Here is a 21,644-nt window from a genome sequence, read left to right as displayed (position 1 = left end):
TTACCCACATTGCAGTGTGGCTGACTCTGAGCTGTGGGGTTTGGAGTTTGAACCCGCCCACGTCTGCAGGTACTGCTGGACCTGCCGGGTTCTGCTCAGCAGATGGTTCTGTAGGCTCAGTGGTCGTCTGGAGTATCTGTGAGCGCTCAGTATCCTACCAGCTGTCAGGCTCCAGTTTCCCTTAAAAAAACAGAATTGTTTGAATTTACTGCAGAATTTCTCTAATCCATGCGGGTTCATATATTTACATACAGACCTCGTGATAAGTTGGACTGAAGGAAAGTCTGGTAACTTTATTTGAATAAATTGATGTGATCATCATGATAAATATAAATACACATTAACATGAATCCAACATGTAACAAACTGATCAAATTGGTTTGTTTTATTGATGATTTAACCAAATTAAAGGGGATCAAAGTGTATTGAATTGAGATGTTGTACCGAGTTACACCACAAGGTGGCGGTGCTTCCCCTGCTCTGCCAGTCTTAGACCAGTAAAGTCTCCATCTCATTTTAGCTTAGTTCCAGGTTGCTAACGTTCACCAAACACATGGATGGAAATGATTCCCTTAAAGTTTTTAGCGTCTAACATTTGTTATGCCATCGCCCGGTCGTATGTAATCAGAGTGAAGTAACTGTTACGTCTGTTAGCATTTCGCCGCTAACATGGTAGTTGCACTGCTAGCTTAGCAGCTAATGTCTAAACTGTTAGCAGTGATTGTAGCGATCCAGAAATAAATTTTGAACACCTCACTGTTTGAATTTATTCATAATAGTATAATAATATGTCAGATTAGGTTTTGTTTTTCTAAGTGTGCTGGTAACATACTGACTGCTCAGACGTACTCGCTCCAACCCACCGGTCTGTGCTTTTAAATCTTCACCTCCCTCACTGATGTGATCACACCTGCTGTAAATCCACTTAAAGCTGCACTCACAAACATCCCAGTATGGATCCTGATCAGAGCAGAGGTGATTCTGGGTAATGAAGTCCTCAGTGTTGAGCCCTTCAGTGCAGCTTTAAGTTCCTTCAGAGATCTGAGGATGAACCTGTAGCCAGGTAGTTAGCTGATGTTGTGTTTCCTGCTAAACTAACAACATTAAACCCAGAGCGGATCCGGAACGGTGCCGGTTCCGGCACCACTTCCTGACCGCCACGGTGTAACCATGACAACCGTCCTCCATGTTGCCCAGGACGCCGGCGACAGAGCGAGTAGACGGTCGCAACGGAGAGCAGGTCCGACCGCTACGATACCACCTGAACCCGCAGTCCGACGTCGCGCCGGCGCCGCCCCACAAAGAGGTAACCATGACAACGGCACCACACACTGAGCGCTGGCTAGAGGAAAGAGTCTGGGGTTCATGACCTTAAACCGGAAGCAGAATGTCTTCAGGTTCTGGTCCTGTTGGGTCCATTTCCACAGAGACTCAGCAGAACTGTACCGGGTACCACCAGCAGGGGGCGTAGTTCGCCTTCACCATGCTGATTTAAGCAGCAGTGAACAGTGGAACCGTTTTTCTCTCCTGATTGGTTTGGGTTCGGTCTCCATGGTAACCAGGTGTTTCATTTCTGCTCCAGGTTACAGGTGGGTCAGTAAGACCATCGTTTTATCAACGTTAGCTTCCTGCTGGATTCAGATACGTTGCTATGGAGACGGTCATAAACATGCAGCTGTCAGTTTGTTTCCAGTATGTCTGAAACGATTAATCTGATTAATCGCTTATTGAGATAGTTGTTAACTTAGTGATCGATTAATCTTTAACTGGAGTACAAACTGAAAGAACAATAGATCTAAAACTGTACAAAAATATAAACATTTTGAATAAATCTGTTCTACCCAGAACTCTATCATATTTATTATTCCTGTGAGGAAAAGAAAAACCTCCAACTGTCACACGGAGCCAAACAGCAACAGCTTCAGTTTATTGATCCATCAGTTTCTGATCAGGGCTCTTAAAGGTAAATAATGAAAACTTTGCTGATGTGAGACCATCATGTTTGGAGCAGGAGAGCAAAACTGATAAAGGAAGAGAAATGAGCCCCTCTGATTGGTCGGATTTGAGGCTCCTGGTCGTGGGAGAAAGTGAAACGGCGAAGCGGCGTCTGCTTCCCCTCCTCTTTTATTAACGCTGCTGCTGCTGTCTGCCTCTGCTTCCTGTTTTCTCTCCAATCAGGTTCATGACAGGCCTGCTCCTCCCACTAAGCCCCTCCCCCCCGACCCCGCCCTAACACCCCCGCAGCAGGTAACCAACACCTGGCCGTTCGGTGTGTCTGTGCGTCCTGCTGCATCTCAGCTGCTGCTCTGTAGTTTGTGGCTTGTCGTCTCGGTCCAGACGTCTGTGTCGTTTTCATGTGGGATTGTTTATGAAATTATGGGAAAACGCCTATTTTTCTATATCAACCAAAGACTTTCAACAGCTGAAATAGTTTAATTTTTTATAATTTAACTTGAGAAAAGCAGAATATTAGTTGATATAAAACATTTAGCGGCTCAAACGTTTCACCTGCATCCATCTTGTTTTCCACCGTCTGAGAAACATGAATAGATGTCAGAAACTTTGGTTGGTTTGGATGTTTTTGTGTTTAATCAGGTTATGTTCATCTGATCTGAACATTTCATGATCGGAAGGTTTGAAGAACAGTTTGATTTTAACGATTATTGAATGAATCAGTTCATTTCTGCAGTAGAAGGAACTGAACTTTGTCTCTTGGTTCTTCATGTTTCATCCAAAAAGTTTCTACCGATCTGAACATGACCTGAAATAGAACGTTTATTATCTGCAGTCAGAACAATCACACCAATGGGGCCAGTAAGGTCACTGATGGGTCATTAGTACTGCTAATGGGGCCCGTCATGTCCTGATTAGCATGGAAGGCTAACAGAGACGTTAGCCTAACAGGAGCTAATGGGGCAATAATTTCACAAATGGGCCAATTAGACCTAATGGGGTCGTAAAGGTCAATAATGGGACAGCTAAGGTCACCACGGGGTCATTAATGGGGCCGTTACGTCACTAATAGGTCAATAAAGTTCATTAATCATTTAAGTTTAAGTTTATTTATATGGTACATTTAAGCAACAAGGCAGTTCAAAATGCTTTACATCATAAAAACACAAAAATAAAAGAAATCAATCATTAACTTGACTTTTTCTGGTCACATGGTGTGACTGACTCACCAGGTACCAAGTTCATTACATCACACTGATGGGGCCCCTGGGGTCAGTACTGGGCCCCAGAGTCAGAGCTGCAGTGTTAGAAAGGTTTAACCACTGCAGCGTTTCTAACGAATCAAGAGGGGAAGTTCAGTTTCCTGAATCAGTTATTTACTGAATCAGTTTAGTGAATCAGTTATTTACTGAATCAGTTATTTACTGAATCAGTTTACTGAATCAGTTTAGTGAATCAGTTATTTACTGAATCAGTTTACTGAATCAGTTTAGTGAATCAGTTTGTGGCTCTCTGATGCAATCAATGCTCAGAACTCGATCGGTTCAGGAACTTTACAGAATCCAGAAACTTTAAATAGATTTTCACTGAACGGATCTAGAAATAAACTCTGTGTCGGTGAGAGTAACTGCTCCTTTATCTTCCTCCTCCTGACCTTTGACCTGCTCTTCTTCTTGCTTTCATTTCTGCTGCTTCAGCTGGTTAAAGCGCGACCAGCTGCCCCCACCAAGCCTCTGCCCCCTGACCCCATCGCCCCCGGCAACCAGGTAGGCTCACCTGCAGCCTACCCGTCTGACCCGCCGCTTTACATCCAGGCTGCTTAACGTTTTATTTTTTTATTATTTTTTATTTTCCTGTATTTAACCTGGTAAACCCGGTTGAGATCTAGATCTCATTTTCAAGAGGGACCTGAGCAGAAAGTCTGCAAACAGCAGCCTGGTTACAAGATAAAACTATTGTTAATCTTACTAATATTATAAAGCCACACATTTACATTTATTTATAGAGTTCTCTATTCTCTCTTTTTTAGCTGTTTATTTGCTTTTTTGTTTTTCACATTTTTCTGTTTGGCTTTTTCTAAGACATTATTTTAGCATTAATTTATTTACTCATTTATTTTGATTTATTTTAACATGACGAAACAAAATGCACTTAGAAAAGAATTTAATTTAAAATCTTACAACAACATGGAAAACAAAAATACAGAATAAACGCAAGAAATTATTTTTCATTTTCTGATCTATTTATGGACTAGTCAAATTTACATCCTTTTTTGTTTTAATTTATTTTAGTTTTGATTTCCACAATTTCTTTTTTCCAAAACATTACACCAACTTTATTTCTTTATTTTCACCCGGCTGGAAATAAAATGCAGACATAGAGAAATAGTAACAAATGATTTAAAATCAAACAATATTAAGAAATAAAACTGACTAAATGCTAAACTAACGATTATTATTTATTTTGAGTTTTCAGTCTCAGTTTTAACAACCAGTCTCTGTTGCTATGGGAACCGCTCTTCGGACCGACCCGGTTCTGTATGCATGCAGCCTTTCCATCTTCATCTTCACTCTTCTCCTCTTCCTCCTCACTAACCTTTCAGCCGCCGACGAGCCGACCTGCCCCGCCCAACAAGCCCCTCCCCCCTGACCCACCTGCACAGGTACGCCGCTCTGATTGGCCGGACTGGATCATGTGATCATGGTAGACTCTAGAGGTTCAGGTCTGATTGATGGATTTGAATGAGATGTACAGTAGTTGCCATGGCAACAGCTTTAATATCTAGTGAACCAATCAGCAGTTAGTCAATCATCTGCTTTGTGAACGTTTTTCTGATCCGGTCTCAAACTTCTTCCTGTCTTCAGGTTTCTGTTCCACTAAAGCCCATCGTACCCAGGAAGCCCCGCCCACTGGCTCCGCCCACTCAGCCTTTCCACCAATCAGAGAGCAGCTACGCCTCCAGCACCAAGCCGGCTGCGCAGGGCGCCATGGCGCCTGCAGCAGGTCCTCACAGGTACCCATAATCCACCTGGACATCATCCTGCAGCTGCCACTGCTGACAGGTGTCGTGGAAAGTCCAAATGTCCAACAGGAGACCAACAGTCGTCCCCTGAATGTAAATGTTCCATCAGTTCTCTGGTGTAAAATACAAAATTAGGATCAACAGACACTTCAGAGCCTGGAGGTGATGAAGGTCTTCATTATCTTCTTCATCTTCTTGATCCTCTCGGTCTCTTTCATCAGCTGGTTTTGTAGGAGGGACATCATCCGGTCCATGGAGGACAGGTTTGATGAGTTGAGGTCAGAGGTCAGATGCACTGCAGTGAGGCTCAGACAGAAGGAAAGAGAAGAAACAAGTAGAAATTGATTAGGCTTGTTTTGTAGTTTTCCTTGTTTTTTTATACATAAGTATTTATGAAACTTATTTTAACCTTTTGCTTGATCATCAGAGAAACCTGAGGGAAACTGTTTGTTCAGCTCTTTGAGCTGCTGGTAGTAAGAAAAGGTCTCTTATAAATAAAATTAATGATTTCCTTTTAAGAAATAAAATAATAATTATAATTTAAAATAATGAAATAATTTTGTTTATTCAAAGAGAAAAAGACACATTTTGTTTAAAATGTTAAGGCCTGTAATTTAGTAAGAAAGATTTTATATTCAGCATTTTTATTCTTTATTTGTTCCCCTGCTTTTCTTTTTCAATATTTATTATCATATAGTCGAACAATTCCCCCTGAGGAGGAGATTGTGTTCTGGAACCATGTAGACCCGTTCTCCTTGAATCGGGTGGGATTTCCTCTTTAGACTGCAAACGTCTCCGCAGAATCCAACAGATCAGCTTTGTGGTGGCTCTGCCTCTTACTCCTTTAAGAGGGTCTTTATTTCCGATAAAGGTCTTTCGGATTCTCTAAAGATTTAGTTCCCCTAATTTAGAAAACCAAAACTCAAGAAAATACTTGCCTTATTCACCGATAAGGACTTTAACTAGGACCCTCAGCCTAGAAACCCGTGGTTCCCTTTTTTTCTTTATTTCCCTCGGCCTAAAACCGGCTGTCGGGGGGAGATTCACCCCCCACTTATGTTTTTTATTATTTTTCTGTTTATTTTATATATTTTTATTTCATTTTTTATTATTTTCCTTTGGGACTTTAACCCAACTTTAACACCGTCAATCTCTATTCCCCAGGGTGAAAGGTTTATCGGGTCCTTAACTATTTTAGATTTAATAATTTAGAATTTGTAAAATTAATTTGTTAGCCTGAGTGAGTTTCCCACCTGATAACTGGTTTTGAGTTCGTTGATCCCAGTGCTGGAGCCGTGGAGCCGACCAACAGCCCTCCTCTCTTAAATCGAGCTTTGAGGCTGGAGTTTAGTCCAGGTCGGCCAAATGCTGTTCGTCGACGTCCTCGGATGTCCAGTCGAAGGATCCGGGTCACGGCACCAAACTGTCGTGGAAAAAAAACTATTTTCAATCACTGTTCAGGTAAAATCACTCAATCAGGTTTATTCATATACTGTGAACAATACAGAGACAATCAGTAATGAAGCAGGTCTGGATGAAAAGCTGCCAGGCAGAGAAACACATGAGTTTTATACAAAAGATAAAGAATTAAAACAAAGGAGAGACAGTCTGGTTCTGATGCAGCTGCAGAAAACAACTTCCAACCTTCAACATGGAACCAAATAGTTCTTATAGTGAAGAGTTCACAATCATTCATATAACATGACTAGCAGATGTGACCTTAATGTAATTTTTCCATCACACAGGTTTTCTAAGATGTTCTAATGTTTTACCCTCATCAAAAACAAACCTGAAGTGTTGCATTCTGGGATGACTTCTGGAGGCGGAGCTTCAGAAAGAGCAGGAGTTTTTAAAAAGACAGAGGCCCAGTTTCAAAGCGTTAAGTCAGGAAGTCAAATGTCTTCAGTCACATTTAATTTGGGTTTTATGTATCAACTGAAGGTCACACAGTTATTTGATTGTGTTTAAAATGGCACCGTGTGCCTGGAAACACGACACTGGCCCTTTAAATATTTCCACATAAATGTCAAACAGACCTTCTGTCTCCAGGCTGCTCAGAATTTGTCGCCCGTCCATTTCTGCCTATCATATCGTGGTTCTAACCAGGCCGGTTCTGGAAGAGACGGTTTCAGTCCGAAGATGGTTCTGGGCTGGAGTGGAAGGATCTTCCTGTTGGGAAACATCAACAAGTTCAGGAACGTTTCCATCAGGTCTTGGTGTCAAGTCAGACATAACTGAACCCACAGAAATCAGATTTATTGACATTTTCTAGATTTTTCATGGTTTCAATGAAAACTTATTTTTGCCCTAAAACGGTGAATGTTTGGAGTCGAATCATAACCGACATATTTTGAATCATACGAATCTTTTTTTTTTTTTGATCTTGTGCTTTCAATTGATTCAATTCTGATTTTAAAAAATGGCCATCAGGATTGAAATGGAAAATGTTTGTTTTTCAATAAAGTCAGCAGCAGTTATTAGCGACAGCTAACCAAAAGGTTGGGTTACTAACCACTAATTTGCTAGATGAGAATCTCAGCTCTGCTAAAAACAAAATGTTTAAAAAATGTACAGAAGCTAACGCTACATCGCGAAACACAGAAGTAGCAAAAGCTAACAGTAAAACAAAAATTCCCAGAAGCTAATGGTAAACAGCTACCATTAGCTGTATCCTCGCTGTAACGCGGTCGGTTCAGCTTCACGGTCTCACTGCTTCGCGGAGTTTTTTGTGCAGTTTTTTGTTTTTACAGTGCATTGTGTTCTGCGTCCTGATTGGCTAAACAGTCTCCGCGCTCCTGCTCTACCTGTGTTTCCAATAACGTTACGCCATTTAAAGATACGTAATACAGCTTGGCAAATTTTGGTAAATATTTCTGCCCAGAAGAAAAAACAGCGACAACAGCTACCGATAATAACTACGTTGTTCTTTGGAAAAAACTCACCGCCACCTCAGGCTTCAGGAGAAAAGGCCAGTAGAGGGCGCAGTCGGGCCGCGGCGTCAGTCAGAGGATCAGAGAAACACGCCAGTCACAATTTGTCCTGCTGTGATTCGTATTGATGATTCAAATGATTATTTTACTGTAGTTGTTTGTAAGAAAGCGTTACATTTGTTAAAAAAAAAATGCTTAGGCCTGAAAACAGTTTTTGTTCTTTGGTTTTAATGTAGAATATTTAATTATGCTGCATAATAATTGTAAAAAATAAAGGTACCTACTTCACGGATTTCGCCGATCACTGATTCTTATTGGAACCCAACCCAGAAAACGATGGTTCACTGTATATATAACAATAGCAGACGCTAACGCGAAACCAATAAAACATTAAATTAGCAGAAGCTAACACTAAACTCCTAAATAAATGAGCAGAAGCTAATGCTAAGCAGCTAAACTCTCTGTTTGCAGACGACCTCCTCTTCGTCCGAGTCGGCCGCCGGTTCCACCAAAGTTCGAGTCGTCGCCTCCGCTTTAACCCCAGAGGCGCCGAGCTGCTGCTGGACGGAGCGGCCGAAGGTGATGATGAAGGTGATGATGAAGATGACTTCCTGTCGTCGGATCCGGTCCTGCAGGAACTCCAGCTGGAATCCGACCGCCTCTCAGTGCCTTGCTCAGCAGCGTCACACAAACATTCTGGGTCCAAACCTGCTGCTGGTGGCCTTACAGCGCCCCCTGCTGGCACCACAGGATTCTGTACCTTGCTCATGGACGCACTGGACAGAAATCAAAGCTGGGGTCAAAGTTCAGACGGTAGAGTTGGAGGATCAACGCAGTGTCTGATTGGACGGAGGAGGAACCAATCAGATTCTTTATATTCCCATGAACTCCCAAAGACTTCGGATTAAACCCGGAGAAAAACGAATCTGAAGACGTTTTCAGTCCAACGATCACAAATATTTCTAGCTCAAGTTTTATACAAAATGTTCTGATGTGAGAAAAATCATTGCAGTCGATTCGTTTAGGAATAAAATATCCAACATCACCGTTTCTTCTTCTTCTATTGGTTGCTCCTCCCACCGTGTTGATGGCGGTTCTGACCCGCTCAAATCTTCAGAACCTTCTGGACCAATCCTAGACCAGGACGTCCACTTCCTGGTCTCTGTCCAATCAGGGAGCAGAGACACGCCCACACTCCATAAAGTGGAGACTCTCCACATATTTAACTTTATGAACATCTTATGATAAACGTCCCGTAGAGAAAAATGTAGCTGAATATTTAATGTAGTTAAATATTGGGTTCTGTTGGCTGGTTCTGCTCAGACTCTGACAGTAAATCTGCTGCTTTAAATCACCAACAGAACATTTCTATGTTGCTTTAAGCTAACGGGACGTTTCTGGCCAAATGCTTTGGTGCTTCAGTTTTTCATCAGAACATTTTAGCTGCAGGAGTGAAGAACTGCACATAAAATGATGCTTTGCTGCTTTTGTTTCTGTCTACAACAGTAAAACCATTCCGCTCATCCATCCTTCCTTCTCTTGCTCAGCAGTAAAAATCTTTCCACTGTTTCTTCTTTTTGGCTTCGACGTCTTTTCGTGTTCAGACTCAGCTGACGGTGCCGACGCTCCACCCACGCCGACGCTTTCAATCTGTTGCTATGACAACGATCATCCACCGAAACAGAAAGAGTCAATTTGACCAGCGTTGGATTTAAGTCAAAAGATTCAGAAATTTTACAAACAATACAAAATTCAAAGATTTTAATTAAGTAGAGCAGAACCTGGATTTCTTTGTGTTAAAAGCATCTGGAATATTTAGTTCTATTTTTCCAGCTGAAGGAAAATTAGTTTCTGTTTCCAGGAATTTAAAGTATTTAAACTGAGCAGCAAATGAAGGAGAAACAGGAAATTTATCTGAGATACAAGAAGATAGTTGGATGTTTTCCCGTCCTTCTCTCCCTCCATCATCCCTCCATCCCTCCTCAGCTGTAAATCCAGATCTTCTCCTTCCGGTTCCCTGAATCTCCTCTGATTCCTCTGATTGTTTCCTGATTTTCTGCAGAAGAAGAAACTCCGTCTCTACGTTGGGTGTAAATCTGAGGTGGAGTTTGGACCCGGACCAGAACTTCCTCCTCCTTTCTCTAAGTGGTTTTCAGAGAAGCGTGTTTAAAGTTCCTGAAAGCATCGCCGGCGCTTTATCTGCTGCATTTCATCACATCCTGCAGCGCTGCCTCCTCCTCCTCCTCTTCGTCGCCTCTGACCTCAGACTGAAGGGAGGAAGCTGCGGTTGTTCTGATCGTCACTCTGAGTGCTGCTGCTCTGCGCTCAAGACCCGACCCGTTGCTCGGCAGCATGGCCTCTTCGCTCGCCCTCCTCTTCCTCAGCCTGCTGGGCTCCACGTGCGCTCTTCTTCCTCCTCGGATCTCCTTCCTGCTCAGTAAGTCAGCTGAATGATTATTGATCGGCTCTGATCGGCAGGTCGCTGCCTTCAGACGAGGCGATGAAGAAATGGCAGCGTTTGTCTTCCTCTCTGACGTTTTCCTGCCTCAGAGCTGGTTCTGATTCTGCTGCTGTGGTTCCACTGTTTGGGTCAGAGAACATCTGATCAGAAAAATGACAGAAGTTTGTTTCCATGGTTTTGGGTCCAGAGTGAATAATGGTGCTGCTACGCCCAGTTTCACGGTCCAGCTCTGCTGTCATCTCCCAGAGGAACGAAGGCGTTCTCACGATGCTGAAGCAAAAACATCCAAACATTTTCAGCCTCTTGATTTTAGATTCATTTGAATTTTAAGTCAGATTTTTAATCAATTTAAGTTTAATCAGCATAAACAGGTTATTCAGTCCAGAACAATCCAGTCAGCAGCACTTCTGGTTTTCTTCTCCTGATCAAGCATGTGGCGACAGTGGACAGGAATCACTTCCTCTCCACTGAGAGGAAAACATCCAGCAGAACCAGAACCGGCTCCGTCTGATCGGCCGCTGATGAGACAGGAAGTACAGAGAAGCAGAACCGCGTCGCCGTCGGTTTGTTTTCCCGTTTTAAAAGAGGAATCTGCCGGATCTGGGATGTCGGCGTCTCATTCGGCCGACAGAGCAGAGCGACGCATGGAAACGCTTCCAGGGTCCGATACCGGAAACCGTTTGAATACAAACCAGAACCGAGTCATCAAAATGACCAACATGGCCGCCGCGCTCAGCATGTCTGCCTTCATGAAAACAATTTATAACCAGAATGTGATTTATCAAACTGAGCTCCTGTTTTTAAAGGAGGCAAACCTGCACCAAAAATGTCTGCAGTCGCTACGGCAACCACAGCTGGAGCATATATATTAAAATCAGATTATTATTATGATGAGCTAATGATTCCTGAAGCTCTGCAGGCGTTAAAGATCCAGAACCAAACCGGTTCAGACGGCTGGAAATGAAACCTGACAGCTACTGTCATTTCAAATCAAAAAACTTTACATGCAGCATAAAAACACGTTTATGTCATCAAAGTTACTGTGTTTATGTATTTAATCACCAAATTAAAAATAATTGAATAAGTTTATCGGACAAGCAGCTTATAAAAAAATGAGGGAACAAAAACATCCGAAGCTTTAAGACCCGTTGCATCATGAAGGGAAATTATTGATTTTTAGATTAAATCCTTATCAATATAATCCCACAAACTGAAACCACATGAATTTATTTTAACTGATCAACCAGATGAATTATTTATGGTGTAACGTTACTGATGACTGAGTGACATAAACTTCCTGTAACTCTGACCTGGGTGTTCCTCAGGGAAGTGTACTGGTGACACTTTATGCGTTTTAAGGATTTTGAGGTTTCAAACGGGTCCAGACCTGCAGACCTTCCTAAAGGATCCTGCGATGCCTCCGGGTCAGAGACGGGTCGCGGTTCCTCCACAAACTTCAGACTTTTATCAATATTTGTTTTTCGCAGGTTTTTTTTATCGTATCACTCTGAGGCGTTTTGTTTCCTGTGACACAAAATTTGCTCTACAGATTATTTAAAGGCGCTCAGACAAAGCGGCTCTGAACCACATCCTGTCTGAGCAGAACCCCAGAAACAGGAAGCTGCCACAGAACCGGTCAGCTGACAGACGAACCGACGTTTCTTCACCTGGCCTGTTTTTAGATCACCTTTAATTCACATCTGAGACTCAGACCTGAGTGGAAACAGACGGAGGCAGACCTGAGCTCAGCGACGGTCCCTGTGGGTTTCAGATCAGCCTTCAGGTTGCTGTTAAACACTTTGACCTCACTTTGTCACAACGATCACTAAAAGTTTCCACTAAAACCCCGAGACAAACCGAGCAGACGTCTGATGAGACAGACTCATTTTTAGATTTGATCTGGTTTCCGGTCGATCTTTCTTCATTCATTTAAAAAAAGTGAGCAACATATAAAAGTTCTTTACGTATTAAACAGCCTTATTGTTAAAGTCATTTTGTATAAATCTCAAAACAGAAACTCCTCACGTTCTCCACCTGTGATGCGGTGCAGCTAATAATGTTTATTCTGCACCCAGAATGCATTGCTGCTGCAAAGCACCCAGCAAACACTTTAAAACCTGAAGTTTGACTGAATCAGCAGCAGTTAGTGAAACTGAACAGCTATGGACCAAAGAATCAGTTCCTGAAGCAAAAAACCTACTAGTGTAATGACAAGTTTGAACCTGTAGATGGCGCTATGCTACATGGTGTTGCATGTTGTGTTGCTGACATGATGCCTATCAAAATGGTTGAACTTGGTGCTTTAGGATTAGTTTACCCTGAAGAACCGTTGGCTCATCAGACCAGCTGGTCCTGTTGTTTCTTCTCAGATTCACCAGAAAGACCTTTGGTTCACTTCAACCTCACAGACGTCAGCAACACCGCCACACTGTTGCTTAGCAACGACAGCTCCACCCTTTATGTCGGAGCTAGTAATGCCATCCTCTTACTGAATGTCAGCCAGAGTGATGTCATCAGCCTGAGGCGTAAGGTGAGGCCCGGATCGTCCAGGTGAAGCCTCTGACTCTTCCTGCTTTGACACTCAGGTGTTTGTTGTCTTCAGGTGACATGGAGTCCGTCCAAGGTCGACAGAGGAGACTGTGCGTACAAAGTGCAGGATCCAAAGGTAATGGGGGATCCGATTCGTCCGATTCCACCCAGAACCCAGTCTGATGGAAGAGGAAAGAGGAAACCCTTACCGCTGCTGCATTTTGAACCCTGAAATGTCTTTTCTAATATTTCCATCATACAATGTTTTAACTGCAACATCAAAAACAGAGAAATGCAAGAATGGATCAGGAGCTGGTCGGTTGGGCCGGTTCTCCAGAATGTGGGCAAGAATGAGGGGTGGAAAGGTCATAGATACGGGTTTTATTTGAGAGTTAAAGGAAGCGCTCTGAGTTTTACTGAACCATGATTTAACTGACCAGATCTGCAGCTGAGCGTCATCTGCATAGTAGATGAGAAATGGGCCAAACACACAACCCTGTGGAACTCCATAACTGCAGCTGGACCTCAGTATTTAAGTATTTTTAAGGTATTTTTCACAGAAAGAAATTCCACATTTCTTCATACAGAGAGGTTCACGTGGGGTCATTGTTGGGACTTTCCCTGTGAGAGAAAGCCTCTGGTTGTCATGAACCGATGGTCTGTGGTTGTTCAGAGTGAAAAATACACCAACCACCAGTTTAGCACTTCACTAACCAATGATGAGTCAAAACCTACAAGAGGAGTTTCAGCCATTTATCTCCAAAATGAACCCTTCAACTCTTTGATTACCTCCAGTCTCTAGGCTTCAGAAAGTCGCTGTGAATTTTCAGTTGTTCAACATGAAAAACCAAACAGACCCAGAACAGCCATCCGTTCTAAACCTTCTCTCAGATCTGCAGATTAAACCGTCTAGAAAAGAGTTTTGCTTCATCTCTGAGCAGTAGGACACCATCTGGTCGATCAGCCAAACACTTTCCTTCAGTTGTTCAAAGTAACATCTGCTCCAAGTCCATCTGTGTTGTTTCCTTTCTGCCTGCAGGTTGACTGTCAAAACTTTGTCCATGTTGTTCAGAGAGTAAACTCCACCCACCTGTACGTCTGCGGCAGCAACGCCTACAACCCTCAGCAAGCCTTCATCGTGAGTCTTCATCCTCTTTTGAGAGGCAGGGATGGAAACAACTATTAGTGACTCCACAGTCAGGAGATCAGGGAAGGTCACAGCTTCTGTTTGTCTCCTGCAGGACGTGGAGCGTCTGTCGGTGGTCCAGCAGGACGAAGCCAGAGGGCGCTGTCCGTTCAGTCCTTTTGAACGGAGCTCTGCAGTCATCATTGGTTAGTTTGAGTTTTACATTAACGTAAAGATGTGCAGACAGGGGAGGTTACAGAAATGTTTTATGGATATTATCAGCAGAACATGTTGAGTGAAGTTTCTATTTGAAGTCTATAAAAACTTAAGAAGAGTCAGAAAGAAGCTTCTCCACACATGGACCGGACCAAGACCCTCCTCTGTTGGACTCCTGGTGAACATGGGCTCCCTGGAAGACGTCCATCCTTACAGACTGCCTGATCCCAGAAAACCACCTGCTAGCTGAACGAGCTCTGTGGCTCCTCCTCCTCAGGAGCAGACGGTTCTGGAGCTTACTGGACCTTCTTGAAGCATCTTGTTGGGAGCTGAACCGCTCTTCTTCAAGTTTTTGATGAGCTTGATAACTTTCCTTTCAGCTGCTGTTATGGAAGGCTGTAGCTTCTCTTCATAGGAAACCACTGAAGATAATCATCGTCATCTGCCTGTCCGGTACCGGGTCACTGTGGCAGCAGTCTCAGCAGACGTCCCTCTCCCCAGCCACCTCAGGAGGAAGCCCACAGCGTTCCTAGACCAGCAGAGATGCATCGTCCTTCCAGTGTCCTGGCTCATCCCCTTTGGTTTCAGGACAAGCCTCAAACATCTCCCTCACCAGGCATCCAGGAAAGATGCCAGAGTCACCTCAGCTGACTCCTCTCGATATGAAGGAGTGAACGATGTGAACCAAGCTCACTGTACAGAGGACGAATAGCCTCTAGTTCAGGGCCTCGGAGTCCGTACCCCTGGGGCCCTTCCTACGGGTGCCCATGAGGCACACAGTTGCTGAATTGGTTGGGGAAACTGCCAACCCTCAAGAACCCTGCAAACGGTGTAGCTCTGCTCCATGTCTCCTCATAAACCAAACCCTCCCTCCAGTCTGAACCAGGCCTTACTGAGCAGTTCATGTTTTAGTGTTCAGCGTTTCTCTTGTCATGCAGACCAGGAACTCTTTGCTGCCACAACCACCGACTTCAAGGGAAAAACCCCACAAATTTCACGATTCCTCAGTAAAGATGGCCGCCCAGACATCAGCCTGGACTCCTCCATCAGTTTACTTGAGGGTGAGTGGATAAAATCTCTGAAGTGTACCTGTAGAGGACTCTGTTACTGTCCTGAATCCTGACAGAAAAAAGCTCAGAGTCAAAAGCAGATTTCGCTCAATCATCTTAGAAATTATTGTAATTTAGCATAAACTTTAGAATCTGTAATCTTTGATCAGAAATCTGTCCTACATGACCGAATTTCAGTAAAACCACACAGAAGTGGGTTTAGTGTGAGATCATAGTTCCTCATTTCACCCTGAGTGATTCAGTTCCTCTTTGTGTCATAAGAAATGTTGCTCTCATTTTGAAACATCCTGTCCTTGTTTAGAAATTGGCCAACAGGAGAGATTTGAGAAAACCCTTCAGCTTTGCTAAAGTTTCACATCTGGTTGATGAGCAGTCCATCTGCTCCCAGATCTCTTTTCCCTGCATTCGTACCACCTGAGTTTCATCTTCAGTCAACACTTCCTGCATTTTCAGATCCAAGATTTGTGAGTGTGTCGGTGGACCCGGCGGGACAGAAACTCTACTTCTTCTTTTCTGAAATCGGGAAGGAGTTCAGCTTCGTCGACCAGATTCAGATTCCCAGAGTGGCTCAAGTCTGCAAGGTTCTGGAGACGCAGAGCAGCGATTGGTGACTCGATGGCGGATCAGAGATAATAACACTCTGCCGGTTTCACAGGACGACGTTGGAGGACAGAGGATTCTGCAGAAGAAGTGGACATCCTTTGCCAAGTCTGCTCTGCTCTGCCAGCCTCCAGAACAGCCTCCCTTCAACATCCTGGAGGATATGTTCACCCTGCAGCCACCAGAGGGCACCGACGCCTCAGAAACACTGTTTTATGGCGTCTTCACCTCCCAGTGGTGAGGCTCCGTCTCATTCCTGATGGCGCTGCTTTTACTGACCCAGCTAACATGAGAACCTCGGTTTCAGGTCCAGGCGGCCCGAGTCTGCAGTTTGCACCTTTAGGCTGCAGGACATCCGAGACGTTTTTGCTGGAACCTTTAAGACCCTGGAGAAGGGAACGTACCAACTGAAACCCCCAGCAGGACGACAATACCTGGGACAGGTGAGAACATCCAGACGTACCAAGTTACCACACCTAGCATACCTAGCATCTGTTCAGTAGATAAAGGTAAATCTGGGTTTCCTCTCCATTCATTCTGTCTGAGTTCAATCTGTAGGTCAATAAAAACGTAGAGCTGAGTAAAATGGTGTTAATGATTCTGGGATGATTCTGATATATTCCAGTCTGAATGACAGAAACATTACAGTGTCTTTTTCACAGAGAGCGCCACCTCTCTGCAATTTACATCTAGGAGTCTTTAGCCGTCTCAGTCTTTGTAGTTATTTAACAAGAAATGTTGACATTTCCGGATAAAACAGGACAAACTTCGGACCGATCCCGACCGGAGGGAACGGCGAACTTCAGCGGTCTTCCTGCAGTTCTTGATCTTCATTTTTGAACCTCGCTCACAGTGAAGCTCATGTCTGACTTGATTTAGGAAAAAACGACCTGAGTCCAAATGTTTGCCTAAAATGAAGGAACTACTCTTTCATTTCTGTGGTTTCCACTACGTTCCAGTACCATCTCCATGGTGACGTTAAAGCGCCTGCGTTGTTGATGGAGGCCAACAAATGGTGGATTTTTTTTTTTTATTGATTTTGGGACATTTTAAATTGATTCTGAATCGTAATAAGAGAAAATTGGGATTCTTATGAATCCATTTTTTGGCACAGCCATAATAACGATCCTTCTCCCGACAGTGCGGCCTCTCAAACTCCTCCGACTCTGAGCTTTCTGAGGTGAAGATGAACTACCTGACCGACAGGAACGTGAAACCAGTTGGACCAGTTTTTGTTTTTCCTGAGCAGAAATACAGTCGTGTGGTCGCAATGAAGACAACGGCGGCCAACAGCCAACAGTACGACGTCCTGTTTCTCCTGACCGGTGAGACGCTGAACTCAAAGTGGTAAAAATGAACTGAGATTAAGTTTCTAAAGACTTTAAATAGATGCAGTAGAGGACACAATCTGCTGGGAGCTGGGCTAATCTTTTCTTTAGCACTTCCGTGTTTTTGCTAACCTTGAAATTGGTTAGCACACTTACATAGCTTCCCTAAGGTAAATTTTCCAGAGTTGTCTTTGCGTGTGTTGAAGTTAGACGTTTGTATTCATGCTCTTATTTTGAAGTCTGTCTGCGCAGCAGTTCTGTTTCCTCTCATGTTTTTTTGTCAAGAAACTTTACTGAGCAAGTGGGAAGTACAAACCAAATGAATGAATGAATGAATGAATGAGTTATACAGAAGAATGCAGCGTTACATGAACAACCAGAGGAGTTAATTAGACAAATACATGCAATAATTTACATATTTGAAATGTTTTTATTGCTACTCCTCATGTTTTCCACCTGCGGTGCGCAGCAGCAACTGATGTTTATTCTGTACCCAGAATGCATTGCTGTAGAACTACAGACTGCAGCATTTTAGCATTAGCTACATTGGTGTAGCGCCTTTATATCATCAGAGCTGTTGTTTCTGTTTAGTGTTAGTTCGGCTAGCGGTGCCGGTTCTGAACTGAACCTTGATCAGAATTTCTTCGCCATCCAGAGTCCGGGTTCCTCCACAAGGCGGTTCCTTTGGATCAGGACCTTCGAGTCGTTGAGGAGATCCAAGTGTTCAGGGAACCTCAGCGGGTCAAAAGCATGATCCTGTCTTCCTCCAAGGTAGACCTCACACCACAACACCTGCACCACCTGCATGGTTCTGCTGGTTCACGATGCTGTTCTGGTTCTGAAGGGACTCGTGTATGTGGGAACGTCTGAGGGAGTGACAGCGGTACCTGTGGCCCAGTGTCCGAGCTACCGGAGCTGCAGGCAGTGCATCCTGGCCAGGGATCCGCTGTGTGGCTGGAGTCCGACCCGCAGAACCTGCACGGGTCTGGATGGCGCCGGCGACAGCGTGTGAGTGGATCTTAATCACCCAGAACATCAGAAATTATCAATATGATCTGCTGCTAGATTAAAATCAACCTAAATAGGCAAATCAGAGGAAAACAGCCAAAAGTCTCAGTTGCTATAAAAACCTGATAAGTTAATAAAATAGCAATAAATAAATGAAGGAATAAGTTCATCAAAAATGTGCCGAATAAACAACTTTTATAAAAAGAATCCACAGCATGTTGGCCTAAATATGAAGTCATTTTTAACCTGAAGCAGTTCTCACTCATTCATATTTACTTAAAAATGTTACATTGTCACTTTTTAAAATAATTGTCAAAGCCATTTTAAAAAAACAACACAAAACTACCTTTTTCTTTCACACAGATGGTTTAGGCCAAAAAAATTATTTTTGTCACAAAATGGCCATTATTTTAGAAAGGTGACGACATGTCGACTATATTTTCACCCTGGGAGGCCGCCATGTTTTCACCTGAGCAATGCATGCTGGGCCGACAGCCAGAGTCCGTTAATACATAATATAGAGCCGCTCGCAAAACGCCTGGACTGAGACAAACTGACCGAAGCTTTTCATGAGCTGCTAAGATCACAACCTGCTGCAGGGATCAGCTTGTGATCTACTGTTCACTGTTAGCTGCTGCTAACGCCGTTAGCTGCTGCTAACGCAGAGAAAAACACATGAAACTCATTTTAACATACTGGAGAAAATGTTTGGATGCCGATGCTAACCGTAAACAGTTAGCAACACTCACCTGTTTCCTCTCAGGTTGCTGCTTTGTCTTCTATGTGAATATTTATTCTCCGGTTCAGATTGAAGCGGCTAAACGTTAATTCTTCTTCTTCTTCTGTTGCGTTTTATGGCAGTTTACAGACTTTGTGCATTACCGCCATCAACTGGACGGAGATGTAACTTCAGAAATTAATTTTTACTATACATCTTCAAATCAAAAAAATAAAATAAAAATGAATAAATAAATTCCATCTTTCCTGCCATATATTATTTATTTTATCTTTAATAATTACTTTTATTTCTGCTCTACTCGGCTGAATGTTAATATTAGCACCTAGCAAATATCATTCACCCAGGATGCATTGCGGCGTAAACAAAATGGCGACATCTGTGTGGCAATATTTAACTTGCATAAACTAAACAGCCTGCAGTATTTTTGCTGTATTGTTTTTACATCTAAAATAATTTTTTAATATAAAAATGTTATTTATAAAAGCTATTGCTGCAACTAGCAAAAATAATTAATCCTTAAATACTTTATTTAACAAACTCCCTAAGCTAGAAACAGTCGATCAGCCGTACTTTGTGAAAAATTACAGAATGATGAAAGCTGCTAAAGGAGGCAGTAAAACATGGCTGTGTTTGTTTTGTCTCAGAGTTCAAAGCCTGGACAGCATCAAGGGGGACGAATGTCAGCCGGCAGAGCGGATCCTGCAGCACCAAGGTAGATCCCCAACATCCAGATTACCCAACAGAACCTGCTGTTAGGGAAACCTTCACCGGTGTCCGTCATTCTTTCCTGCAGACGTCTTTGTCCAGCTGAACGAAGTTGTGACTCTTCAGTGTGTGAAGCCGTCTAACCTCGCCACGCTGCGCTGGAGCTTCGCCGACGCCACGGTTCAATCGGACCGGCTCTTCATCCAGGCAGCAAACGGCAGCCTCCGCTTCCTGGCCTCTGCTGGGACCTTCGGGATTTACCGCTGCCAGGCGGAGGAAGACGGACTCATGGAAGTGGTGGCGAGCTACAACGTCCGGCAAGCGTCCAGTCCTCGGCATCTGTCCAAGGTCAACCGGGATCCGGTGACCCCGGGCCCGGAGAAGAGGTCTGTTGAGACCGAGGATCCGGCTGTGATCCCGGTTTCAGACGCACCAGAGGATGAAACCTTCATCACCAACGATTCCGACGCAGAGGAGCGCGTGACTCAGGCTAAAGGTGATGCGTTTTCCGTCCAGGAAATAGTCCCGACCTCCAGGAAGGACAGCCGGTCCATGAAGAACCCGGCTGAGGAGGCACCGACCCAGAGGAGCTACCACAGCGAGCTGGTGGTGGTGTCCCTGCTGCTGGCCGCCTGCGTCCTGATCCTGGCGCTCGGCGCCGTCCGCATCTGGGGGCGGCGGAGCGCCGGCTCCGGGTCCGACCGGCTGCCATCCGCAGACAATGGAACCAAAACAAACACGTCCATGGAGATCCACTCACTGAGCGCCGCAGAGGACGCGGGTCCGGACCAAACCATCATCCCGTGATGGAGGTCTGGACGGGTCTGGACCGAACCATCATGGAGTCCAGTGGCGGTCCGGGCTGTTCTGAGGCTCCAGAGTCGGCTTCGTCCTGATCGATCAGTCGGTCATGAAGGACTTCTGACCCGTTTTCATTCACCTTTAGGTCCAGTAGATTCTGTTCCCAGTGACTCAGTCTGAAGTCCAGAACCACAAATCCTTCAACATTCAGATTGTTTCAGTTCAAAGGTCCAGACATGTAGCGCCATTTTACAGCATGCTCAAGTAACGGTTATAAAATGTTTTATACCTAAATATCAAATATAACTTAAAAGAAATCCAGATTTAACGTCTTGAAATTGGGCCTCTGTCTCTTTAAGAAGCTCCTGCTCTTCCTGAAGCTCCGCCTCCAGGAAGTCATCCAACATGGCTCTTCTATTTAAAGCTTTTACCTGCTTTGCTCAGAGCAGCAGCTCCTATAATGAGCTCAGCTGTTTGCTAACTGCTGCTGGCTAGTCTAAAGGAGATGAGTGGGGGCGGAGCTAAGCCTCGGAGGCGGGGCTACGTCCACCAACTGATAATCTATTCAATAAGAACCCGACACAAGATGCTGGTTTTTATTTTCAGGTTCTAAAGCGGGGAAAAAAGTCAAAACAAAAAGTTTTTAGCGTTTTATTTCTAAACGTGTATTCTATTTTTTTGATGAAGAGTTTTTGCGGCGCTAGTGGCTCATATTTTTGCAACAGTAGGCAGACAGGAAGGAGGGCGAGGAAGACATGTGGCAAAGGTCGCCGGGACTGGGAGTCGAACCCACGACGTCCACGTTGAGGACGAAGGCCTTCGAACGTGGGGCGTGCTAACCCGCTGCGCCACCACAGCACGCCCCCAGACTCCATGTTTTCTGCGCAGCAGGTTTCTCAGGGATGATTTGTCATGAATTATTTATTGTTTCCTGTTCTTTCAGATGTAATTTATGACTGTAAATATTCCAGTGTTTTTCAGACGTGCTCAGCTGGTTTTCTGCTCCTCTTTGTGTTTTTATTCTCTGTTTGACTGTGGCGCCCTCTGGTGGCACAAAGTATGTTTGTAAATTCATCTATTAATCTGACAGATTAATAAAAGATCATAATTCTGATTGTTGTTTCTATTCATAATAAACTTGAAGTCCTCAGACTGA

At 44.0% G+C, this 21,644-nt stretch overlaps 2 protein-coding genes and 1 long non-coding RNA gene across 6 annotated transcripts in view; 2 read left to right on the top strand and 1 right to left on the bottom strand.

Moving 5' to 3' along the window:
* The window catches only part of adam15 (ADAM metallopeptidase domain 15), a 25,168-nt gene extending 16,218 nt beyond the window's left edge, over positions 1-8,950 (top strand). The window contains exons 20-25 of one of the 3 annotated variants that reach the window (XR_003594237.1): positions 1,198-1,306; positions 2,179-2,247; positions 3,651-3,719; positions 4,556-4,615; positions 4,818-6,436; positions 8,377-8,950. Coding sequence is in view for 2 of the 3 variants with exons in the window: in XM_028007941.1 (XP_027863742.1) it covers positions 1,198-1,306; positions 2,179-2,247; positions 3,651-3,719; positions 4,556-4,615; positions 4,818-4,966; positions 8,377-8,443 (523 nt within the window). In the remaining variant the exon portion in view is untranslated. The remainder of the gene's footprint in view (positions 1-1,197; positions 1,307-2,178; positions 2,248-3,650; positions 3,720-4,555; positions 4,616-4,817; positions 6,437-8,376) is intronic. The other 2 variants (XM_028007941.1, XM_028007953.1) reach the window with 2 other exon arrangements.
* The window catches only part of LOC114138620 (semaphorin-4B-like), a 27,590-nt gene extending 5,946 nt beyond the window's left edge, over positions 1-21,644 (top strand). The window contains exons 2-15 of one of the 2 annotated variants that reach the window (XM_028008013.1): positions 10,236-10,342; positions 12,736-12,896; positions 12,969-13,031; positions 13,935-14,033; positions 14,137-14,227; positions 15,176-15,298; positions 15,761-15,888; positions 15,963-16,144; positions 16,215-16,350; positions 17,049-17,232; positions 17,891-18,006; positions 18,080-18,243; positions 19,627-19,694; positions 19,776-21,644. In XM_028008013.1, the coding sequence (XP_027863814.1) occupies positions 10,258-10,342; positions 12,736-12,896; positions 12,969-13,031; positions 13,935-14,033; positions 14,137-14,227; positions 15,176-15,298; positions 15,761-15,888; positions 15,963-16,144; positions 16,215-16,350; positions 17,049-17,232; positions 17,891-18,006; positions 18,080-18,243; positions 19,627-19,694; positions 19,776-20,494 (2,319 nt within the window). In that variant the 5' untranslated portion in view covers positions 10,236-10,257 and the 3' untranslated portion in view covers positions 20,495-21,644. Of the gene's footprint in view, positions 1-9,121; positions 10,343-12,735; positions 12,897-12,968; positions 13,032-13,934; positions 14,034-14,136; positions 14,228-15,175; positions 15,299-15,760; positions 15,889-15,962; positions 16,145-16,214; positions 16,351-17,048; positions 17,233-17,890; positions 18,007-18,079; positions 18,244-19,626; positions 19,695-19,775 lie in introns of those variants that run through there. The other variant, XM_028008007.1, reaches the window with a different exon arrangement.
* Positions 6,045-7,124, bottom strand: LOC114138795 (uncharacterized). The gene is made up of 2 exons (XR_003594306.1): positions 7,012-7,124; positions 6,045-6,398 (listed from the first exon to the last, which is right to left on the bottom strand). It is a non-coding gene; the product is annotated as an uncharacterized LOC114138795 (long non-coding RNA).

The sequence above is a fragment of the Xiphophorus couchianus genome, chromosome 3, assembly GCF_001444195.1.
Source record: "Xiphophorus couchianus chromosome 3, X_couchianus-1.0, whole genome shotgun sequence".
Lineage (NCBI taxonomy): Eukaryota > Metazoa > Chordata > Actinopteri > Cyprinodontiformes > Poeciliidae > Xiphophorus > Xiphophorus couchianus.
The sequence above is the reverse complement of the archived record's forward strand: the minus strand, read 5'-3'. Positions and strand labels throughout refer to the sequence as shown.